At 38.6% G+C, this 21,957-nt stretch overlaps 1 protein-coding gene across 1 annotated transcript; it reads left to right on the top strand.

Annotated features, from left to right (window-relative positions):
* The first annotated feature begins 258 nt into the window (after positions 1–258).
* On the top strand, positions 259–2,204 carry LOC137708767 (gibberellin 3-beta-dioxygenase 1). The gene is made up of 2 exons (XM_068447920.2): positions 259–914; positions 1,520–2,204. The coding sequence occupies exons 1-2, from the start codon at positions 430–432 to the stop codon at positions 2,148–2,150; spliced, it is 1,116 nt and encodes a 371-aa protein (XP_068304021.2). The 5' UTR covers positions 259–429; the 3' UTR covers positions 2,151–2,204.
* The last annotated feature ends 19,753 nt before the right edge of the window (positions 2,205–21,957 follow it).

Consider the following 21,957-nt stretch of genomic DNA (forward strand, 5'->3'; position numbering starts at 1 on the left):
TTATATTTTAGAACGGTATATTTCAAAAAGAAATGCATGAACCCTCCAACCAAAAATAAAATAAAATAAAATAATATACATGTAGTAATTTTCTTGAAACTTCTACAGTACGTGAAATTCTATTTTGGTTTTAACTCAACAAACATATCACTCTGTTTTGGGGTGGAGGGCTTGGACAACTTGTCACTATCTTGTCCGCCATCTCTATATATACTCACTAAACCTTATCTTTCTTTTATATCATCATCCTATGTTTTCAAGCAACAAGTACTACCACCATTATACTTGTTTCTAATCCTATATCCTAAATCTTCAGAACACCCTTAATTTTTTTCTAACCACACAAAGCACAGCCCCAACCCTCATATCTCTCTCTCTCTCTCTCTCTCTCTCTTCCCCCAATTGAACACAAAAACTCTACTGATCAATATGCCTGCAAGACTCTCTGATGCCTTCAAATCCCACCCTGTCAACCTCCAACTCAAACACCCAGATTTCAACTCATTACATGAATTGCCAGACTCCTATGCATGGACAAACAATGATGATCACTACCCATCTTCCCTAAGTTTATTTGGGGTAGACGATTCTGTTCCGGTCATCGATCTCTCCGAACCCAATGCTCTTAAGCTCACAGGCCATGCATGTAAGACTTGGGGAGTCTTCCAAGTCACTAACCATGGCATCCCACAGAAGCTTCTTGATGACATTGAGTCCGCAGGCAAAAGCCTTTTCTCTCTGCCAGTCGAGCAGAAGCTCAAAGCCGCCCGACCGCCGGACGGCATTTCAGGCTATGGTTTTGCTCGGATATCTTCGTTTTTTAGGAAGCTCATGTGGTCTGAGGGGTTCACTATTGTTGGCTCACCAGTTGACCATTTTCGCCAACTTTGGCCCCAAGATTACGAAAAATTCTGGTATTAATCACATTAATTAACCTCAATATTAATATATTTTTTGTTTGTTGTTTTTTGGGTTCTTGTTTTGGTTGGAGAATACTATGGCCGTGTAGGCAAAATGCCAATTTCTTTACCATAATGCAAGTTGCAAAAGAACTGTAAGTGTGTGATAATATGGTAAAAGATTATGGACCCACTAAAGAAGATTTGGTATGTGAGAAATAACCAACATAGCCTCCTCGAGATTAGTTTTGAATGAGCTATATACATATAAGTGTTCTTTTGACAAATAAGAGTGTTTTTCTTACTGCGTCCTGAAAAATTTTAAAATAATTTTGGGTCATAAAGGCACTTTTTGAATACTTCTTCAAGACATACGTCTAAGTGTTGTTTTAGAAAGTATTTGAATTTTTTTATTATTTTTTTTGTATGTAAAAATTTCAACCTATTTTTAATTAAAAAAAAAAAAACTTTTAGCAAAAACGGTTATGAGGAAAAGTGCTCTCTAGAGATGCGGTCCCAAAGAGATTAAATCTGTTTACTAGCGCATCTGTGTTATATTATGTAATGTTATGTATTATACAGTGTTTTGATTTTTATTTTCTCTTGTTTTATTTTTGTAGCAATATCATTGAGGAATATGAGAAGGAAATGAAAAGGCTTGCTGGGAGGTTGATGTGGCTTATGCTTGGCTCACTAGGCATATCCCCGGAAGATGTAAAGTGGGCTGGCTCGAAAGGTGAATTCAAAGGTGCATCAGCTGCCTTACAATTGAACTCTTACCCGGCTTGCCCAGAGCCAGATCGGGCCATGGGTTTGGCTGCACATACGGATTCTACCCTCCTCACAATCCTCTACCAAAACAATACTAGTGGTTTGCAAGTGCTTCGAGACGGCACCGGATGGGTCACGGTTCCACCAATGCCCGGTGCTTTGGTGGTCAATGTTGGTGATCTCATCCATATATTATCTAACGGGGTGTACCCAAGTGTCCTTCATCGGGCAGTAGTTAATCGCACCCAACATCGTCTATCCATCGCTTACTTATTCGGTCCCCCGGCTAGTGTCCAAATCTCACCCCTATCAAAATTAGTTGGTCCAAGTCATCCTCCTCTCTACCGGCCAATTACTTGGAATGAGTACCTTGGCACCAAAGCAAAACATTTCAATAAGGCACTTTCATCGGTCAGACTTTGTGCTCCTCTAAGTTCATTAGCAGATGTAAATGATCATAACAGCGTAAAAGTCGTCTAGGGTAAATAAAATGGTTACATTTTCTACAAAGGAAGTACTTTTTTTTGGTGTGAATTTTTTGCCCTTTTTGCGATTGGTTGGCCATGTTCTTGGGAATTCTCATGTCTTGGAGCTTTATGGGTTGCAAATATGCAACACAAACAAGGAAAAAAATAAAATAAAATTGCACATTACAATCTAATGGAAAAATTGAATAAAAAAATCTCCAAAAGCCAAAGCAAATGAATCAAATATATTAAATCAAATCATATTAAGGGATACAGACAAAGAGTCCCTTCTGGCTGCTGGTGTTCTTTGTCCTAGGGTTTGGAAGAGAGAGGAAAAATTGCTCAACTTGAAAATTCCAATAAAAGACACATAAACTGAAATTTTTTTTCTGCCCTGGGTACAAGGGGAGATCCCCTCCAAAGAATAGGACATGTATCGAAAATATATGGTGCTGAAAATGAAATCTAATTAATGGACAAATAAAACCCAACCTTTTATTTCCCACAAATCTATTACAAGTTAGAAAAATAAAACATGAGGCTATGAATTGTAATGATTGTCATGTTGATCTCAAGAAAATCAGGCCAAAGCTGTCGCTTGTGATAATCGCTTTCTGTGTGATTGAACTCAATAAATGGGAATGCAGAATTATTTTGTAAAAGACAAACATATTTATTGTCAGGCATTTCTATGCCCTAAATTGTCCTGTGAGCTGCACGAGCTTATAGCATTGTCTCTGCCACCACGTTCTTCTTGGCATTGGCTAGCAATTAACCCCAAAAACGTTCCTCTCCGTTATCATGCGATGTGGCAGATTTTTTACATTTTTGGCTTAAATTTTCCTATCTTTCTCATCTTTGATAAGGAAGCTTGTTTCCTCACCTCACATTTCTCAATTAAGCTATGTTTCAATATCAGAAATCACCATTGGCCAGGCAAAAGTTTGCGCGACAAACTAATTTTTGTCAGGTTATCAAGATACTTTACCCGACGAAAAAAAAATAATAATTGGGGCGAACCTAGTCAACTTTTAGGGTTTTGTCAAAGGCTTTGTGCAACAAATATATTTTGCAAGGCAAAGTATGTCTTGTCGGGCAATATTTAGGCGCCAAGAGAAAAAATTGGCGCTAATGTGTCACTAGTTGCTTAACGAAAGTTTTGTTCGTCGGCTTATAGAACTTTTTCCGATGAATCTTTTTGTGGGGAAAAGTGTACTAGTGTTTGAGCAAAGGTCCACGATGACCTGTCAAGAAAACCATCAACACTTTTTTTGCTCGACGGCGTTCCTAACTTTGCCCGTAGAACTTTTTCGTTGGGCAAAATCTTATTCATTAAAGGGTATGTGCCTTATCTTTCTCCTTCTCCTTTCTTTTCTTCTTCCTCCCCCATGCCGTTGCATCCCTGCTTGCAAAAATCTCTCTCTCTCACTCACACACACACCCACCTCATCACCCATATCTCCCCCATCCTTCCCTCTCCCAATTGATTTAAGGTTTTTAATTTAATTTAATTTTTTTAATTGTGTCGTTAATTAATTTTGTTTGTTGTAGGTCTATGATTGGATTGAAAGAAAATTAAAGGAAAGGTATTGCTAGTAGAAAAAAACTATTTCCGTAACAAAACTTTCCGCGACGAAATATGGTACATTTCACAATGAAACAAGGGTTTCGTCACGCAAAAACATGTTGACCAAAAAAAATTATTAAACACTTTATGTGACTAATATATTGGTTGCGCAAAAGGCCTTTGCACAACGACACCGATTGTTAGTCGCATAAAGGCTAAGAAAAAACTAGGGTAGGGAAATTTTAGGTGCCAAACTTTCACGCGATGGACATTTTCATGTGAAACCTTTGCGCAACACGGTTTTTGTTGCGCAAAGTGATCTCAAAATGGTCGGTGACCCATTTAAGACAAAGTATTTACTACAAGGTCTACTGCAAACTGTTGAGCGGCAAATTATTCGTAGTGCAAAGTCAGCCGGTTAGCAATTTAAGGAGTAGTATTTTTTGCGGACTTTGCATGACAAATGCTTCGTCGTGGAAAGGTTCCACGGGTTCCTTAAAATCACAGATTCACTCTCCCTTTTTCTCACATACTTTTTCCCAAAATCCTAAAGTTCCCCCGTTTTCTTATTCCCCTAACCTTTTGATTTCCCAATTATTTTTTGTACGATCGATATGGCCGATTCAGCTGCTCCACCAATAAGAGATGTGAGGGAGAAGGATCTCATAAAGTTGATACTAAATTTTGTGTAGATGTAATAGTTTTATTTTTATTTTTTTGAAAAAATTATTAGATGAATTACTTAATTTGATTATGAATTTATATTTTTTTTTGTTGACAAACATACCAAGAGAATGTCGGTGCGGGGCTCGGATGGTGATTGATGACCGGCCTAAGCGAATAATCTATGATCATTTCAAGTGATCTAAGATGGAGGCTGACACCATGCTTCGGCACGATGCTGGGTACTAGTGCAGAACAATTGTTCTATGGAGTGGGCCTCTTGAAAAATAATGCCGGAGGAGTTGAAGAAGTATATGTTGGAGGAGTTATTAGTAAGTGCGAATTAGTAAAGTAATAATTATTTTTGTTAAATAGTATTATTATAATGATTAATAATTAATTATTTTTGCATAACAGGGTACTTATGTTATTGATGAAACTGACCCAAAGCTAATGAAGTCCATGGATAACATGTTCAAAAGGTGTTTCTAGGAGTGGAAGTATGATGTCGAGCGATATGCAGAAGTTCAACAAAATCCTGAAGTACAAGCGCAATAGAAGTGTTATTTTATTTTTATGGGCCAATAATATTCTTTTTTAAGTATGTATTTGTGAATTGTATTTTTAAATATTTATGTAATTTGTTTTGGATTAAATTTTAAGTTTAAGTAGTTATTTGGTTAATTTGATTTATTTGGTTAATATAATTTGATTTAAGTTTTAATTTGCATAAATATTGAATTTAAATATTGGTTTGGAATTTCGGTAACATCTCTTTATGTTCTTTGAGTGCCATACATGTATTTTATATGTATGTCTTGCACTTGGAGAACTGTAGAGAGATGTTGCCGAAAATTTTCCACATCAAAATCTAGTCCTATGTAGTCATAAATTACATCACACAACTGTGCATTCTTGAATGGGATAGAGCCCTTACCGGAGGCATAAGATGACGGTATCTTGTTGAAGTTGTTGTAATCATTGTACTTTTTATTGTGGTCGCAGCCAAAGGCATAAGGTGACAATATCTTGTTGAAATTGTTGAAATAATTGTACTTTTTATTGTGCTTGCAGATATTATGGACAGATAGTGGATACCGAATCTTAATAGATGTGCAAACGAATATTTGGATGGAATAAATGATTTTATTGAGTTCTCAATTAAACACTACCCGGAGTCAACTAGAATCTGGTGTCCATGTAGAAGGTGTAACAACACATTAAGAGAGACATTTGAAAGTGTTCCATTTCATCTAGTAAGAAATGGGATGATAGAGACCTATACTACATGGAATCATCATGGAGAACAATTAGACAATGCTTCGTCTTTAAACATGACAAGAGTGGATAATGTTGTACCTAATGTGGATCCTAATGAATAAGTTATGAATATTCTAAATGACGCTTATCCATTTGCCTCAACGAACACCAATGAAGAAGGAGAAGATGATGTGCCTCTACCCATGGACAGTGAAGCATTCCATCAATATGAAAAACTATTAAAAAGTGCTAGACAAGAATTATACCCGGGTTGTAGAGTTGATGCATGGCCATTGTAGAGTCGATGCACGGCAAAATAAAGTATTGTATGTCGAATCAATGTTTCGATTACTTTTTGGGAGTTTTTAAGAGGATGCTTCCAAAGGACAAAGTGCGCAGAAGGTGTTCAATGGTCTCAAATGGGGTTATGAAAAAAATCACGCTTGCAAAAATAATTGTTTATTGTTCTATAAGGAGAATAAAGCGTTGGATAAATGCCTTGTATGTAATAAGTCGAGGTTCAAAATAACGTCTTAGAATAGAACGACGAAGATCCCACAGAAGATTATGGATCTGCCATTAAAGCTTAGGTTTCAGCAATGATTATATATGTTGACGTATACTGTAAGCGACATAAGATGACATACGAAAGAACGGGTAGATGATGATGTGATGAAGCATCTTGCAAATGGATAAGCATGAAATGAGTTTGATCGGATGTACCCCGATTTGCAGTTAAGGCTAGGAACGTCAGATTGGGACTTGACACTGACAAATTCAATCTATTCGAGATTTTAAACCAACACCACAACACTTGGCTGATCTTTGTATTTCCATATAATTTGCCGCCTTGGAAATGCATAAAGAAAGAATATATATGATGACTCTATTGATTAACAAGGACCTTGATAGGTTCATTGATGTTTTTCTTTGCGGCCCTTTGTCGATGAGCTAAAAGATTTATGTGAAAATAGTGCCCACACATACGAAAAGTTTATTAGCAAGATGTTCACTTTGGGGGTAGCAATTATGTTGACTATAACTGATTTTTTTGCTTATGCAATGGTTTCCGATTGGAGCACTAAGGGTTATATGGCATGCCCAGAATGCAAGGAGAAAGTAACATCTTCTTGGCACATCGAAAAATTTTGTTACCTTGATCATCAGAGATGGTTGCCATGGGACAATGAGTGGCGTCAAAATGATAAATAGTTTGACAGTACAACAGAGACTTGCCTAAGATCCAGAAAATGATCTGGAGATGAGATTTTGGACCAAGTTAACTGTTTGGATTTTAAAAGTGAGACACAACCATGATGTTATGCATGTTGAGAAAAATGTCATCGACATATTGATGGGCATAATTCTAGGTATCAAGGGAAAGACAAAAGACATGATCAAAGCTCATCTCAATATGGAATAAATGGCATAAGGCTTGGTTCATGGATGAATATGGACGGTGACAAAGCCAGAAGGTTCTTTGCGTTTTTTTTAAGCCAAAAAAGAGTTTTTAAAGTTTCTATCTTCTGTAAAGTTTTCAGATGGGTATAATTCAAATATTGTGTGTTGTGTGAACGTTGACGATGGTAAATTTTCTGGACTAAAGAGTCATGATTGCCATGTGATTCTACAATGCTTACTTCCAGTTGGTATTCGACACTTCTTGCCTGAAGATGTGGTGAAGCCAATCATGTTGTTGTCCAAATTTTTTCATAATTGATTGCAAGTCATCGAGAAAGTCGAACATTAATTTGTTCTACAACATTGTCCAAGTCTTGTGCAAGTTTGAACATATATTCGTCCAGTTTTCTTTACAAGTATGATCCATGTGATAGTTCACTTGTCGAATGAGGCATTGCTTGCTAGACCAGTCAACTATCGATGGATGTATCTAATAGAAAGTTGTATACTCATCCAAAATTTGTTTATTCATCATCAATGGATGCTTTGACTCATTTGTATCATAAATTTTTAATTTTACAAGTTTCTTGGCAAGTTATAAAAAAGTATACAAAATAGGCCAAAGGCCGAATGATCAATTATAGAGGCTTGGAATGCATATAAGTTGCGTACATTTTATGGAATGTATCGACAAGATATTGAGATGACTTTGAATCGTCTCTAGGGCAATAATGGCGGGGGTGTGGGAGGGGAGAAACTTTTTGTTTTTGCCCAGTTCGAGGCGAGTCATTTTTCAAAAAGGATGTGGAGTAGCACATTGATTCGCACTTAACAATTGTGACGAGACAATGACATACCTGGATAGAAGGCGGAACATCCTTCACATTTATATGCCTAAAAGCACCGTGAATTGTTTCCTCATTGGTTTCTCGAATATGTAAGTTTTATGTGTTTGTATTGAACATATTGTACAAATTTCATCATTGTTTTTCAATTTGGTAAAACTAACAAGTTAAGTTATTGTACTATATTAAGTGAATAAATTGAAGGCATTGGATTTGCCCTTTTACACTGAAGAGTGATATAACTTGGTGTTCGGGCTTATTTGCACTGAATTGTTCTCAGGGTGCCATCTTAAGATGTTAAGTTCTTGGGCGCTGAACATGATGACAAGTTGTCTACGCAAAATAACGGGGTCCATGTCCTAGAGGTGAAAGTAGAGACATTGATTTCTATGAAAAACTAACAAGTGTCGTACGATTGTTTTATAAAGACCGTTGCAAAGTTATCCTATTTAAGTGTTGATAGCTTGAAACAAACCCACAGAGGCACACGAGTGTTAAGGGAGACCATGATTTACTATCAGTAAACACTAACAGAACTCGGTACTATGACGACCCTTACATTTTGGCAAGTATAGCAAAACATATTTTGTATGTAGATGACCCTAAGGGCGTGAATGGTTTGAATGTTGTTCAGAAGATTGATCATAGGAACGTATATGCTATTTTAGACCTAGATCATGTTGATGATGACGGCAATAGCTTCACTGAACAATGGCCCGAATCTTTGATAGAAATTGGTGCAGAAACACTTTGGGATACAAATCTTGTCCAAGAACCGTTTCAGATAACAGGAGTTGTTGAAATCGAAATACTGATTGAGTCAATAATAATTAACCTTGGTGATCTTTCACGATACAATGCAACAGAGGTCGCCAACGACGACAGTGACGTACCTATCAACGAGGAGGAATGTAACTCTCAAAATGATGAAAGTGACGATAGTGAAAGTTATTATAGTTTGGATGAGGATTAATGTAAATTTGTGAATTTTCTTGTAAATTAAATTAAATAATATATATTGTGATTTATCTATCTTATGTGTAAAATAAATATTATTTATTAAAATTGTTATAAAATAAATTTAATGATATAAATAAAATTGTATATTTATTTATAATATTTGCACGACGAATATCCTTACATTTATTGTGCCAGTACTCTTTACACGATGAATAACCTAACTTTCGTCACACATGGTTTAATTTTTTACGAGGTGAACCAAATTTTTGGAAAGTTTCAATTTAAATTTTCAGACCCTTGCGCAACGAAGTACTTCCATTCGTCACATAAAGAGATTTAGCATGATGAATAATCATGACTTCGTTGAGTAAGGGTCTGAAAATTTGGCACCCCTCGAAAAACTGGTCGGGGTATTCTAATCTTTCATTAAAATTTGTGCAATGACATTTTGTTGCATGACGGAGCTTCGTTGCGCAAAGTGTATAGTATTAATTTTTTTACAAAAATTTTACTAATTTGAAATTATGTATCTCATTCAAATTTCGCATTGAGATTGTGATATATGTGTCCCATTACTAGAGTAATCCAATGAAAGAGGATATTAAAAAAAAAAAAGATCAAACAAGATTCACTTTTTTTTATTATTGAGGTAATGATTTTTTTATTTTTTTTATAAGGGTATTTCCTTGAAAGAACAAACTTTTTAAATTTATATAAAAATATATAAAAAATGAGTTAATTTGATGAAATATTGATATTTTTAATACCGAAATTTGTACTAGTCTTTATCATACTTCTTTTGTTTTCCAAGAAGATGGGATCATTAAAAAAGGAGTTTACAACTTGAGAGCCCTCTGCTTCATTTATGTCTCTCCTTTTGAACTCCTTCATCTGCTCTATCTCAAACCCAGTCTTCCTCACCCACTCTCACCTCTCTCACTCACTCTCACCCTCGTCATCACACACACTCGTCGACTCTCACCCTCATCGCCACACACCCATCTCCGGCGCTCCACAGTCCCACACCCACGCCCACAATATGGTCCACCCATCTCCGCATCTAACAAGGTAAGGATTTCAATTTTTTTTTTTAAATTTAATTCAATTTTCATTTGGGGTTCCAGTTTATAGAGCATTAGATTAGAGAATTTAGGGTTCAATTTTAGGAGGATTAGGGTATAGGAGCTACGGGTTGGATTTTTGGAGATTAGGGTTTGCAATTTTTCAGATTTTAGGGGAATGGGTGGTGCGGGTTTGTTTAGGATTTTTGCAAATTTAAGTTTTAAATTTGTTAAGTATTATCATTTTTAGTTGTAAATTAATATTTTTTTTATTAATTTACGTATTAGTAATTTTAGGATTTAGTTCAAGTTTAAAATTAGTAATTTCAGGAAAAATTTGTTATTTTTAGACTTATGATTTTAGTTGATATGACTAATTTTAGGATTTTAGTTCTAATTTATATTTGAAATTATATTTTTTGTTGAAATTAGTAATTTTAGGATTTTAGTTCTAATTTGTATTTGGAAGTATAGTTTTACTTGAAATCAGTAGTTTTTGTTGTAGGCCTACTTAACTGAACAATAATAGAGAGATTAAGAGAGAGGGTACGACAAAGTGTAGAGAGAATTGAGTGAATTCTGAGGTTTTTTTTTCTCACTCCATTGTACCTTTATTTATATTAATAGAGAAGGTTATTCCATACCTTAATAGGATTACAACTCTATTAGCATAATACCTAAAGTATAAGATATGGTAGAATTCCATAATGATTTCCTAGGATTTACACAATCACATTCCTAAAGTATTAGGACTACAACACTCCCCTTGAGTGTGTAAATACTCAAGTAAATGTGCATCAGGTCTTCAGTGATGAAGTAAGTTTTGATGAAGTTGTTGACAAAGTGAGTGAATGCGAGTCTCAAATCGACAGAAGAATGCATAAAAGGTAAAACTCACAAAACCTCGATATGGTTAAACCTAAGGTGGGAGAAAAGCCATAGACTAAGGATAAACATGAGAAGTCACATTAAATTAAAACTAAACGTCATACGAGACAACAGTAGGAAACCTCACTAGGGTATTGTAATACCTTGATTATCTTTAAATATATGATTTAGTTATGAAATTCAAATTAATTGATGATTATGAAATCCAAGTGAAAGGAAATGTGAAATCCTGTTCTCATGTTTTATTATTAAATTAAGTATGCTATGTCGTATTCAGAGTTATGACGTATTTATATTCATGGTGTTTAAATTTTTTTTTTCCAATAAGTTAAAAAGACGTGAATGCCCTTAGTTGGCTAAACAGAGTTATACGGGGACATATTTTATCCTTATATGTTTTGGCGTTCTTGGCATATTTGGATAAAGGTCAATCCTATGAGCTCGTGGGCAAAATCCGTTCTCCAAATGGAGTTATAATGAAGAAGATATAAACAAACAAAGACAAAGGAATTTTGGTCAATTTGACCCTTCAATTCTTGAAGGCTCCAGCTTTGCTAGAGCAGGGATGGGTGTGATGAAGCCACATGTGTGGCTGTAATGGAAGAAGAAAGGAGAAATGAGGGAAAAGAGGGAATATGCTGCTTAATAAGAAGAGAGGAAATGAGAGAAAATGGGAGATTAACCAATGAGAAGGGGAAGAAATGAGGAAAAACAGAAAAAGGGGGAAGTAGCCAACCTGGGTTGTCTCTTTGACCTGTTTCCTTACATGAACCAACCCGACTGCGCCATGAAATCCAGCGCTTTCACCAACCATTTTTTGATAAACTGCTCCAACCTACCACCTAGAAACTCATCTCGACCTATCCTCTTCCATTTATACCAAAAACCTAACTCAATTAGGTCAAATTTTGTGAAAATCGATGCCGACGACTTCGAGAGTACCCCAACGACCTCTCTTGAACACAAAAGTAAGGCCCAAACAAGTTTGGGAGCAGCGGAGCCACAGATTAGAGAATCGAAGCTCACCTTGTAGACATCGAAATTTCGATGAAATAAATGTTAACCAACGCATTAAAGTTTTGACTTGTCAGGGCCTAAATGGCATGCACCATGTGTCGCATAAATTGTACACATGGTATGTGACTCAACAAAATCAAACGAGTCATCAAGAAAGACACGTGTCAACATTTGGCAAAAAGAATTTATTTGATTTAATGTTAATTAAATTAAAAACCAAGGCTTGAAAAAGTCTATAAATAGGAGGAAGAATTCATTCATTCTCACCAATTTACAAACCAACACATTCATACATCCAACATCCTTGAAGCTTTGAAACTCCAAAGCTCTTAAGCATCCAACCTCCCAAATTCCCAAGAATTCTGAATAATCGAGAAAACACTATTCGTATTTCGCCAAAACCTTTGAAGAATCAACAAGCACCCCTACACGTGCTGGTTCTTCCTTCGTCGCAAGCCAAATCCTTGAGGTCCTCGTTCATCTAAGATCAAGTCAGTGCGACCCTTGAATCAACAAGCACCATTACACGTGCTAGTTCTTCCTTCTCAGCATGCCAAATCCTTGAGGCAAACGTTCATCTAAGATCAAGTCACGTGACCATTGGATCAACAACCATCACAAGAATCAACAAGCACCGCTACACGTGCTGGTTCTTCCTTCACTACAAACTTAATCCTTGAGACAACCGTTCATCCAAGATCAAGTCATCGCGACCCTTGGATCAAAAACACATCCACACATCTACACCTCATGGAGATTGAATCAAAAGATCAAGTTTAAAGGAGATTGTAACCTACAAATTCATTAATACACAAATATTTCTTTGTACACGTGTTCTTATCTCATTTGTCGTAGGAATCTTTGTGTTTACAAATTTGGCACGCCCTGTGGGACCATCTCTACCTCTTATATCTTTCTCCGTTCAAGAAAGCCAAGCACACTTCGAAGTTAATGGTATCAAGAAAGGATTAAATTGTTCCTGCAATTAACACGAAGAACAAGAATATTCTTACCGCAAGTGGTGGCACTTGGGGCGTCACAACCCGAAGGAAGGCAAAAGCTCTTACTGTCGTGCTTTCCATCTCTACATCAACTTTGCTGAATGAGCAAGAGCACCTGAGGCACGAGCCCGTGATCACCCTAGCCTCGCTAAGAGCGCCAAGTGAAGAAAGCTTGAGGAGATACTCCGAGTCATTAACTTCCGATGTTGACTCAAGCAGTAGCTCGTATCTTGTAGCTATGTAAGTCATAACTATTGGTGACTTCAATCGAGGAGAAGTTGCAAGGCTAACAAGGATCGTGGAGGAAAAAGATTTATAGATTGCTACCCGTCAACCTTTTGGAGGTGTTGCATGACGAAAGAAACAGACAAAGAAGAGGAGCCTCTGGTGGAATAGTCGAATAGAAGCTGGAGGTGGACCGAGCTACCACACTCATGGAATCTCTTTCTATCCAACAGCTGCAAGAGATGATCACAAGCACCAACAAGGCGCAGTACGAAGGGAGCTTACATGACTCTGTGCTGTACTCAAAGCCTTACTCTAAGAAGATTGACGCCTTGAGGATGATGAGGGGTTATCAGCCACCTAAATTCTTGCAATTTGATCAAAATGGCAATCCTAAGTAACATATTGCCCATTTCATTGAAACCTGTAACAATGCTGGGACGGAGAGAGACTACCTCGTCAAGCAGTTCTTGCGCTTGCTAAAAGGTACCAACTTTGATTGGTACACTGACCTCGAGCCTAAGTCTATCAACAACTGGAATTCCTCAACCACTTCTATAACATCTGCTGCACTGTAAGCATGATAGAGCTGACAAGTATGAAGCAATGGAAAGATAAACTTGTCGTTAATTGCACCAATAGATGGCGTTCATTAAGTCTGGATTGCAAAGATAGGCTTTCTGAAACCTCCGCCATTGAGATGTGTGTTCAAGGCATGCACTGGGGGTTACATTACATTCTCTAAGGCATAAACCCGAGAACATTTAAGGAGTTGGCAACTTGTTCCCATGACACGAAGCTGAGTATATCCAATCATGGGAAGAAGGAGCCGATCACCGACTTCAAGAAGGACAAGGTATTTGTTATGAAAGAGGGCAAGACTGGGAAGAAGCCCACCAATGAAGCTTTTACCATCAACACTACCCCCATTAAGACCTCCTCCGTGCCCATCAACATCTTTTCGAAAAACAAAATGAAGGAAATGAAGAGAGGTAAGCCTTCTCACACCCAAGATAGGTACATAAACATCTTGAGGGGACTAAAGCAGAAGACGTACCATTTTCCTGACTTTAATGTGACTACAATGCTAGACGACTTACTGGAAAAGAAGGTGATTGAGTTACCTAAATGCAAGCATCCTAAAGAGATGAATCGTGTTAATGATCCTAGGTATTGCAAATACCATCGTATCGTAAGTCATCCTGTCGGTAAGTGCTTCATCCTCAAGGTGAAGCTATCTCAACAAAGGCAGATTGAGCTTGACTTTGAAGACACGACTGCAACACATACTATTACGATTGCGTTTGGATCCTTTAATCCTGTGCCTCTCCAAGTGACGCCTGACCAATCCCGTCCATGCTTAAACTATACGGTACCTTCTGCCCAACTATCGCTAGGGGTAAGCGACCAAAATGCACCTACCGACAATGAAGAAGGGTGGACACTAGTGACCTATAAAAATACAAAGAAGCCAAGACCATAAGCCACACGGCCAATGGTGGAACAAGGGAGAAAGCACTACCACCGCAACAATAAGAAGTCCAAAATGAGTGTAAGAGCTGCTAAGCCAACATACGTAAGGGAACCTATGAACCAAGAGCCGCACATTCCCATCTCCTTGCATAAGTACTTCCCAAAGGGCTTATCCAACAGTGCACTACTGCTGCCTGTCACATGGTTGAAGTGGAGATCGAAGAGCCCTTAAAAGGTAAAGTTATCGCTATCGAGGAAGATAAGATCCTCACGCCCAAAGAAAGCCTGCCGACACACTTTAGCATCAAAGAAGCACTACGATTGCCCAAGGAAATGCGAAAAGCATTAGTAGTGGTCTTGGCGAGTCTCGACGACCACGAGGTGCAAGAAAGCAAGGACGAAGGCTTGAAGCTTTGGCCATATGAATATGCCACATGCTGTGTCGCCTATGACACAATCAACCTCATTGACAAAGACTTGCTGCTAGGGTTAAAGCCTCACAACTGCCTTCTCTTCGTCTTTGGGTACGTGAGAGAGAACAAAATCAACAACATACTTGTGGATGGTGGGTCGACCATAAACATCATGCCAAAGTTAACAATGACCACAATCGGCATCAAGGTGGATGAACTATCCCTAAGTCGCCTTCTAATCTAGGTTTTAACCAATGAGGACAAAGAGAGATGGGCATGATCCGAGTGGACATGACCATTGACGAACTTAAATCAAGGATGCTATTCCATGTGATTGATGCAAGAACTTCCTACAACTTGCTCTTAGGAAGGCCTTGGATCCACGAGAATAGAGTAGTGTCGTCCACCCTTTATCAATTCTTAACGTTCTATCGAGAAGAAGTAAAGGTGATACAAGGCAACACTAAGCCTTTCACCAATGTTGAATCACACTTCGCAGATGCCAAGTTCTACATGGATGAAGACCTGGCGCCTCAAGCTCTTCCAAAATAAATCAAATCCATAGGCAAAGCTGCACCTAAGAAACCAAAGTGGCAAGCTATGCCCAAGAAACAAGAAGGGAAAACCGTGCCATCTTCAAGCAAAAACAACGACGAACCTGCTAAGCCCGCAACAACCAAATGGACTGTGATGCCCTCAAAAGGATCAAACACACATGTCTTCCGATACATCCTCATGTCAAGAATAAGGAATAGGCAAAGCCAACACACAGTTGCACAAGGACGATGTAAGGATGCTCAAGATAAATGTGGTTCTACCTCTGCCATAGCTAGGCAATGCTAAAATCTCAAAACCACTACAAGGTTTCATAAAATCCCTGCCAAAGGGGGCGAAACCAAGCTCTCTTCCAAGCAAGAAGACTGAGGAAGGTTTCAACCCAAATGCCTACAAACTCATGTCAAAGGCTGGGTACAATTTTGCCTCATTTTCAAATCTTGGAAAAAAGAATGCAAACATCGTTAACAACAAAGAACGTGACCTCACTGACACTCAAAAGAAGTTAAAAGAGCATGGTTATGGAGTTGACAACAACAAAGCTGGACTTGGTTCTACACCAAATACACTCATGAAGATTTCAAGCAAAGCAAAAAATGTTAGCGCTCAACACATTAATGTGAGCGTTGTACAAAATCAAGAGAAGCCTAAACCTACCCCTGAAACTTCAATCTTTGATAGGTTAAATCGTTCAAAACCCATAATTTCGGCACTTGGTCGCATTGGTGGTCAATATTGAACTTCTGTCTTTAAGTAGCTTAACACTCCAACACCCCAAAGCTCTGTTTTCGAAAGGTTGTCAAAACCTAAGAAACAACGCAACACGGCTAGCTTTCCTCCACGATGGTCGGCTTTGGAAAGACTTGAAGAAACCAAGAAGCCTTTTAGAAAGAGGAAGATAACACCAAAGGAAGAAAAGCTTGACTGTCTAGTAGAAAAAGACGACGTTCGAAGCTTGATTCTTTTAAGGATGAAGCACCAAGCAACCTTGGAGGTTGACAAAAAAAGGATCACTGAAAGTAAGGAGGCGCACCATTGTCCATACCAGCTAATCTTCACGCCAACAAGCCCAAAAGGGCATCACTGAAGAGGAAGTCCAAGACATCTTCCACATCACGATCCAAGAATACAAAAAAATCAAAATCCCCAAGGAAGACGTCACTACTGCACCACAACAGCTTGAGGATGGAGGGCAAGCCACAATGAATGATCTCAAAGAGCTTAACTTAGGCACAAGCAATAAGCCAAAGCCTATGTGTTATTGAGTGTAGGCAAGATCGAGGAGTACTACCAACTGCTACTAGAGTACAAAGATGTCTTTGTTTAGACCTACAAAGAAATGCCCAGCCTTGACCTTACCATTACCATGCACCGTCTTACGGTAAACCCAAAAGACGACCGATAAAGCAGACTCAAAGATACTATTGATCCGAGCTAATCCCATGAATTGAGGCTGAGATTGACAAGCTAATCGAAACAAGCTTCATTTAGGAGGTGCAATACCCTAAATGGATCTCCAACATCGTCATTGTCCTTAAGAAATCTAGACAAATACGTGTTTGCGTAGACTTCTAAGACCTCAATGATGTTTACATGAATGATGACTTTTCCTTGCCAATCATCGAAATCATGGTGGATATGACCACTGGCCATGAGGCGCTATCATTCATGGATGGCTCATCTGGGTACAATCAAATTCGCATGGCTCCCGAAGATAACAGCCTTCCATACTCCAAAAGGTATCTACTACTACAAGGTAATGCCCTTTGGCTTGAAGAACGCTGAAGCTACATATCAACGCGCCATGTAGAAGATCTTCAATGACATGCTACACAAAAACGTAGAGTGTCACGTAGATGACGTGGTTGTCAATACTAAGATGAGATCTGATCACTTGAAGGATTTACGAATGGTGTTCGACAAATTACGGCACTACAACCTCAAAATGAATCCGTTGAAATGTGCATTTGGTGTCACTTCTGGAAAATTCCTTGGCTTCATTGTCAAGCAATATGGCATTGAAGTAGACCAATCAAAGATCAAGGTTATTCAAAGCATGCTCGAGCCAAGGAACTTGCACGAGCTGAAAAGTCTACAAGGGCAACTAGCCTTCATCAAACAATTTATCTCCAACCTCTTTAGACGTTGTCAACCCTTCAGTCTACTCATGAAGAAGAACACTCCGTTCATATGGGATGACGCCTGTCACAATGCCTTTCAGAGCATAAAAAGGTACCTAGCAAACCCACATGTCTTAGAAACTCTTGTGCTTAAAAAGTCATTCATCCTATACATTGCTTCACAACAAAGTTTCATTAGAGCACTCTTGGCACAAGAAAATGAAGACTAAAAGGAAATAGCACTCTACTACCTAGGTAGAACTTTCATTGGTGCCGAGCTTAACTACTCACTGATCGAGAAGATGTGTGCCTTGCCCTAGTCTTTGCCGTCCAAAAGCTGAGACACTATATGCATGCTTACATCATCCACTTGGTTGTTAACATTATGTCTAAACCCGTTCTGAGGCAACTAGCTAAATGGGCATTGCTTCTTAATCAATATGATATCATCTATGTCCCAGCTTAAGCCATCAAGGAACAAACACTAGCAGACTTCCTTGCCAATCATCCTATCCCAGCCGATTGGAAAATCTCAAACGACTTGCTTGACGAGGAGGTGTTCTACATCGACATCTTCCCTACATGGACAATGTTCTTCGACGGATCCGTACGAATAGACAGAGTGGGGGCAAGAGTATTATTCATGTCACCACAAAGACAAGTACTACCCTATTCCTTCCGACTAAGCGAGCTATGCTCCGACAACGTCACTGACCACTAAGCACTGATCATTGGACTCCAAATGGCAATCGACTTGGAAATCATAACACTATAAGTGTATGGCGATTCCAAACTCATAATTAATCAACTCTTGATTGAATATGAAGTAAGGAAAGATAATCTCGTCCCATACTTTCGGCTAGCAACTCAACTACCACAAAAGTTCAAGGTCGTGATGCTAGAATATGTGCCAAGAAAAGAAAATCAAAAGGCGGATGCTCTCGTTAACTTAGCCTCAAGTATGGCACTAGAAGAAGATGAAGTTGCAGATGTGCTAGGTTGCCAAAGATGGGTGATCCCACTTGTTACTAAAATGCTAGTAGATGACACAAACATCGTCTCAATACTTCTAATCGACATCGAAAGATGGAGATAGTCGCTGATCGACTACTTGGAACATGGAAAGCTTCTAGACGATCTTTGACATCGCTCTGAAATATGTCGATGAACACCTCGCTTCTTCTGCTACAAGGGAACACTCTACGGACAGTATTTTGAAGGAGTACTTCTAAGATGCTTAGGTAAGGAATGAGCCAATTAAGCCATGGAAGAAACACACTCAAGTGTATGTGGAGCACATCAGTCTGGACCAAAACTAAACTTCCAGCTTAAGAGAATGGGTTACTACTGGCCAAAGATGGTGAAGGATTGCTTGGAGTACACCAAAAGGTGCTAAGCCTGCCAATTCCACGCTAACTTTATACATCAACCGCCTGAACCATTACACCCTATAGTTGCTTCATAGCCGTTTGATGTATGGGTCACACCAAAGTCATCTGCAGGAGAAACCTACATTCTAGCTATAACAAATTACTTTTCCAAGTGGGTTGAAGTCGTATCCTTAAGGAAAGTCAAGAAGTTGTCTGTTTCATCAAAGAGCATATCATCCATTGATATGGTGTGCCTCGTTACATCATCATTGACAATGGAAAATAGTTTTCCAACTGGCTCATGGACGAGCTTTGCGAGAAATACAAGTTCAACCAACATAAATCTTCCATGCACCATGCTCTAGCCAACAATCTTGAGGAAACATTCAACAAAATGTTGTGCAACCTCCTGAAGAAGGTGATCGGCCGAACAAAGAGAGACTGGCATGAAAGAATAATTGAAGCGCTTTGGGTATATAGGACGACGCACTGTACACCAACTCAAGCTACGCCATCGCTCGTGTATAGCGTGCAGGCTGTTTTGCCACTGGAAAGCCAAATTTCTTCACTAAAGATGACTATATAAGAATGCTTAACTGATGAAGAGAATGCAAAGTTGCATTTTCAAAAGTTAAAAGCACTGGATGAGAGAAATCTTAAAGCTCAGCATCATTTGGAGTGTTATCAAGCACGACTCTCCAAGGCCTTCAACAAGAAAGTTCGCCCTCATTCTTTTCAAGTGGGAGGTCTCGTCCTTGCATTGCGTAGGCCTATCATCACGACACACAAGACGGGGAGTAAATTCACCTCGAAGTGGTATGGACCTTACGTAGTACAAGAAGTCTACACAAACAGTGCTTACAAGATCGTGGAAGAATATGGCTTGAAGATTGGCCCTATAAACGGCAAGTTCTTGAATCGGTACTATGCCTGAGGAAAAGACACGATCTTGGCCCACAAAAGCATAAATTGTATATGGCAAAATCAAAAAAAAAAAAAAAAGAAAAAAAAAACAAACATACAGAAGGGAGCTTTCACAAAGGCTAATCATATGACGCCTCAGTACTTGGCAGAATGCCAAAAAGAAGAGGCACTAGAGGTTGATTATTTGGAGTCTTAATACTTAGTAAAACTCCAGATGACTAAGGTAATAGGTGCCTTTGGAATAAAGACACAAACCTCTGATGATTTATTTGAATCTGACTTTCAGATTCCTACAGCTGGTCAAGCTTTCTTTTCATGCTCGTTGAGTAATTATTTATGAGCATGTGCAACTCTCTATTTTTCTGCTTGACCCCTCAAATTTCTTGTCTGAGACTTGCCACCTCAGCTGTCAATGATTGAACCTGGCGAGTTCGAGCAAGAAGGCGTTGTCCCATATTCAATACAGAGCCTGCACATTGAACATTGAAAGCCGGAGTGTCTTAAACAACCAACTCATCAGACCGCTTGGAAAACATCCTGTTATCTTTGAGGGGAGGGGGTGAGAAGATTCCCACTGTAGAGGTTATGTCATTCTTCATCACATAATCCCCAATTGTAAAAGGACCATTAGGGGATAAGAAGGATGAGTGCCATATGTTGTCTTAAGAAGACATGTTTGCATTTTTCACAACATTCAAATCTAAACAACGATCAGATGGGCAAGCCATTTTCAGAAATGATGAAGGAAGAAGGTCAAATAAATTTCAGAAGGCTAAAAAAGGGGAAATTTCTATAGGCAGCAACTTTTTTAACGTACTTTTTGAACACAATTAATGCCTCTATAAATTGAAAAGGCAACAGGGCCACTTGTTCAGAAATCGAAAAGGCAACAGGACCACTTGTTCAGAAATCGAAGAGGCAACAAAGCCACTTGTTCAAAAATCGAAGAGGCACAACTCTCCAAAAGCCAGATTTGCCTAAATAAAGTTTGTTGGCACTTTTTAAATGCAATCTCAGCTTTTCAGATATCATGGGCAACTTTGTCAAAGATCTCTAATAAAGTTGAAACGCGTAAATTTTACAGTTGCAATTACATCACTGTGGCAGACAAGTGTAAAGGAACAACACCACTATTTGCTATGAGGAAATCCTTTTATAGGTCGACCTCTGTCTACCATGGAAAAGAAGACTAGCAAGAAAGCCTGACTCTTCCTCATCTCCGAGAGTGCATTTCCAATGAAGCATCTCGAAATACTCAGTTTTCTTCCTCGTCGAGAATATCTTTTCAACCAAGTCACACCAAAACAAAAGTATCTCATATCATGCTTTTTCCCTTTCTTTTCCTTTGCCTTTGCTCTTACTTGTAAGAAAAGGAGAAAGAAACCAATCAGTCAAAACCTGAAATCAAACTTTTGATCCGGAACTGATTGCCCCGGAACCTTTGCCCAGTTGCTTACCTAGCATTGTTCTCGAGTACTTATCTTTAACTGTCGTTAGGTCTCGAGTTTCCTCAACAAATACCTCAGAACAATTGATTTGATGTTGGCTCTTTACACTGAAGCTGCCAAGCATGGATGAGTCGTCGAGAAGTGATGTTATGAATGACCATTCGAAGGAAAAAAGTTGTGCACCATTTCTGCTATGCAAAAGATTGAAGTAGAAAAATCAATGATGAACCTACCACGCCTTGTTATGGTCCCGAAGCTTGCTAACAATACAAAGATGGTTTCGAACAACGACAACAAGCAATATGTCTCTGTTGCTGCAATATAAAACCTTCAAGTGTAGCCTTGGCCACCTATCTGTTTTCATCGGGGTAGTTGAATTGGATGAAATCACATTTACAAGGGAACCTGCCAAGAACGGAAAAAAAAAAAAAAAAAAAAAACAACTAGAAAAGAATTCAGTGATGGCAACTTGGTCATGTTTGAAAGAATTGGCAAAGGAAACTGCAAGCTCTTCATCTGAGCTCGAGCACAATGATGAGCTGGAACAAATCACTATAGCACGACGCCCTTCTCTACAGAACCGCATAATCCAAATGGAGGAGTCTAAGTCAAATCCAAGCTCAGCATTA

The sequence above is a fragment of the Pyrus communis genome, chromosome 17, assembly GCF_041283825.1.
Source record: "Pyrus communis isolate YQ-2024b chromosome 17, ASM4128382v1, whole genome shotgun sequence".
NCBI classification, from domain to species: domain Eukaryota; kingdom Viridiplantae; phylum Streptophyta; class Magnoliopsida; order Rosales; family Rosaceae; genus Pyrus; species Pyrus communis.

What these genes read in the sequence shown, in the direction of transcription:
- LOC137708767 (XM_068447920.2), top strand. Translation starts at nt 430, where the DNA reads ATGCCTGCAAGACTCTCTGATGCCTTCAAATCCCACCCTGTCAACCTC. An exon ending in CAAGATTACGAAAAATTCTG is followed by an intron (nt 915 to 1,519) that starts GTATTAATCACA and finishes TTATTTTTGTAG; the next exon opens with CAATATCATTGAGGAATATG.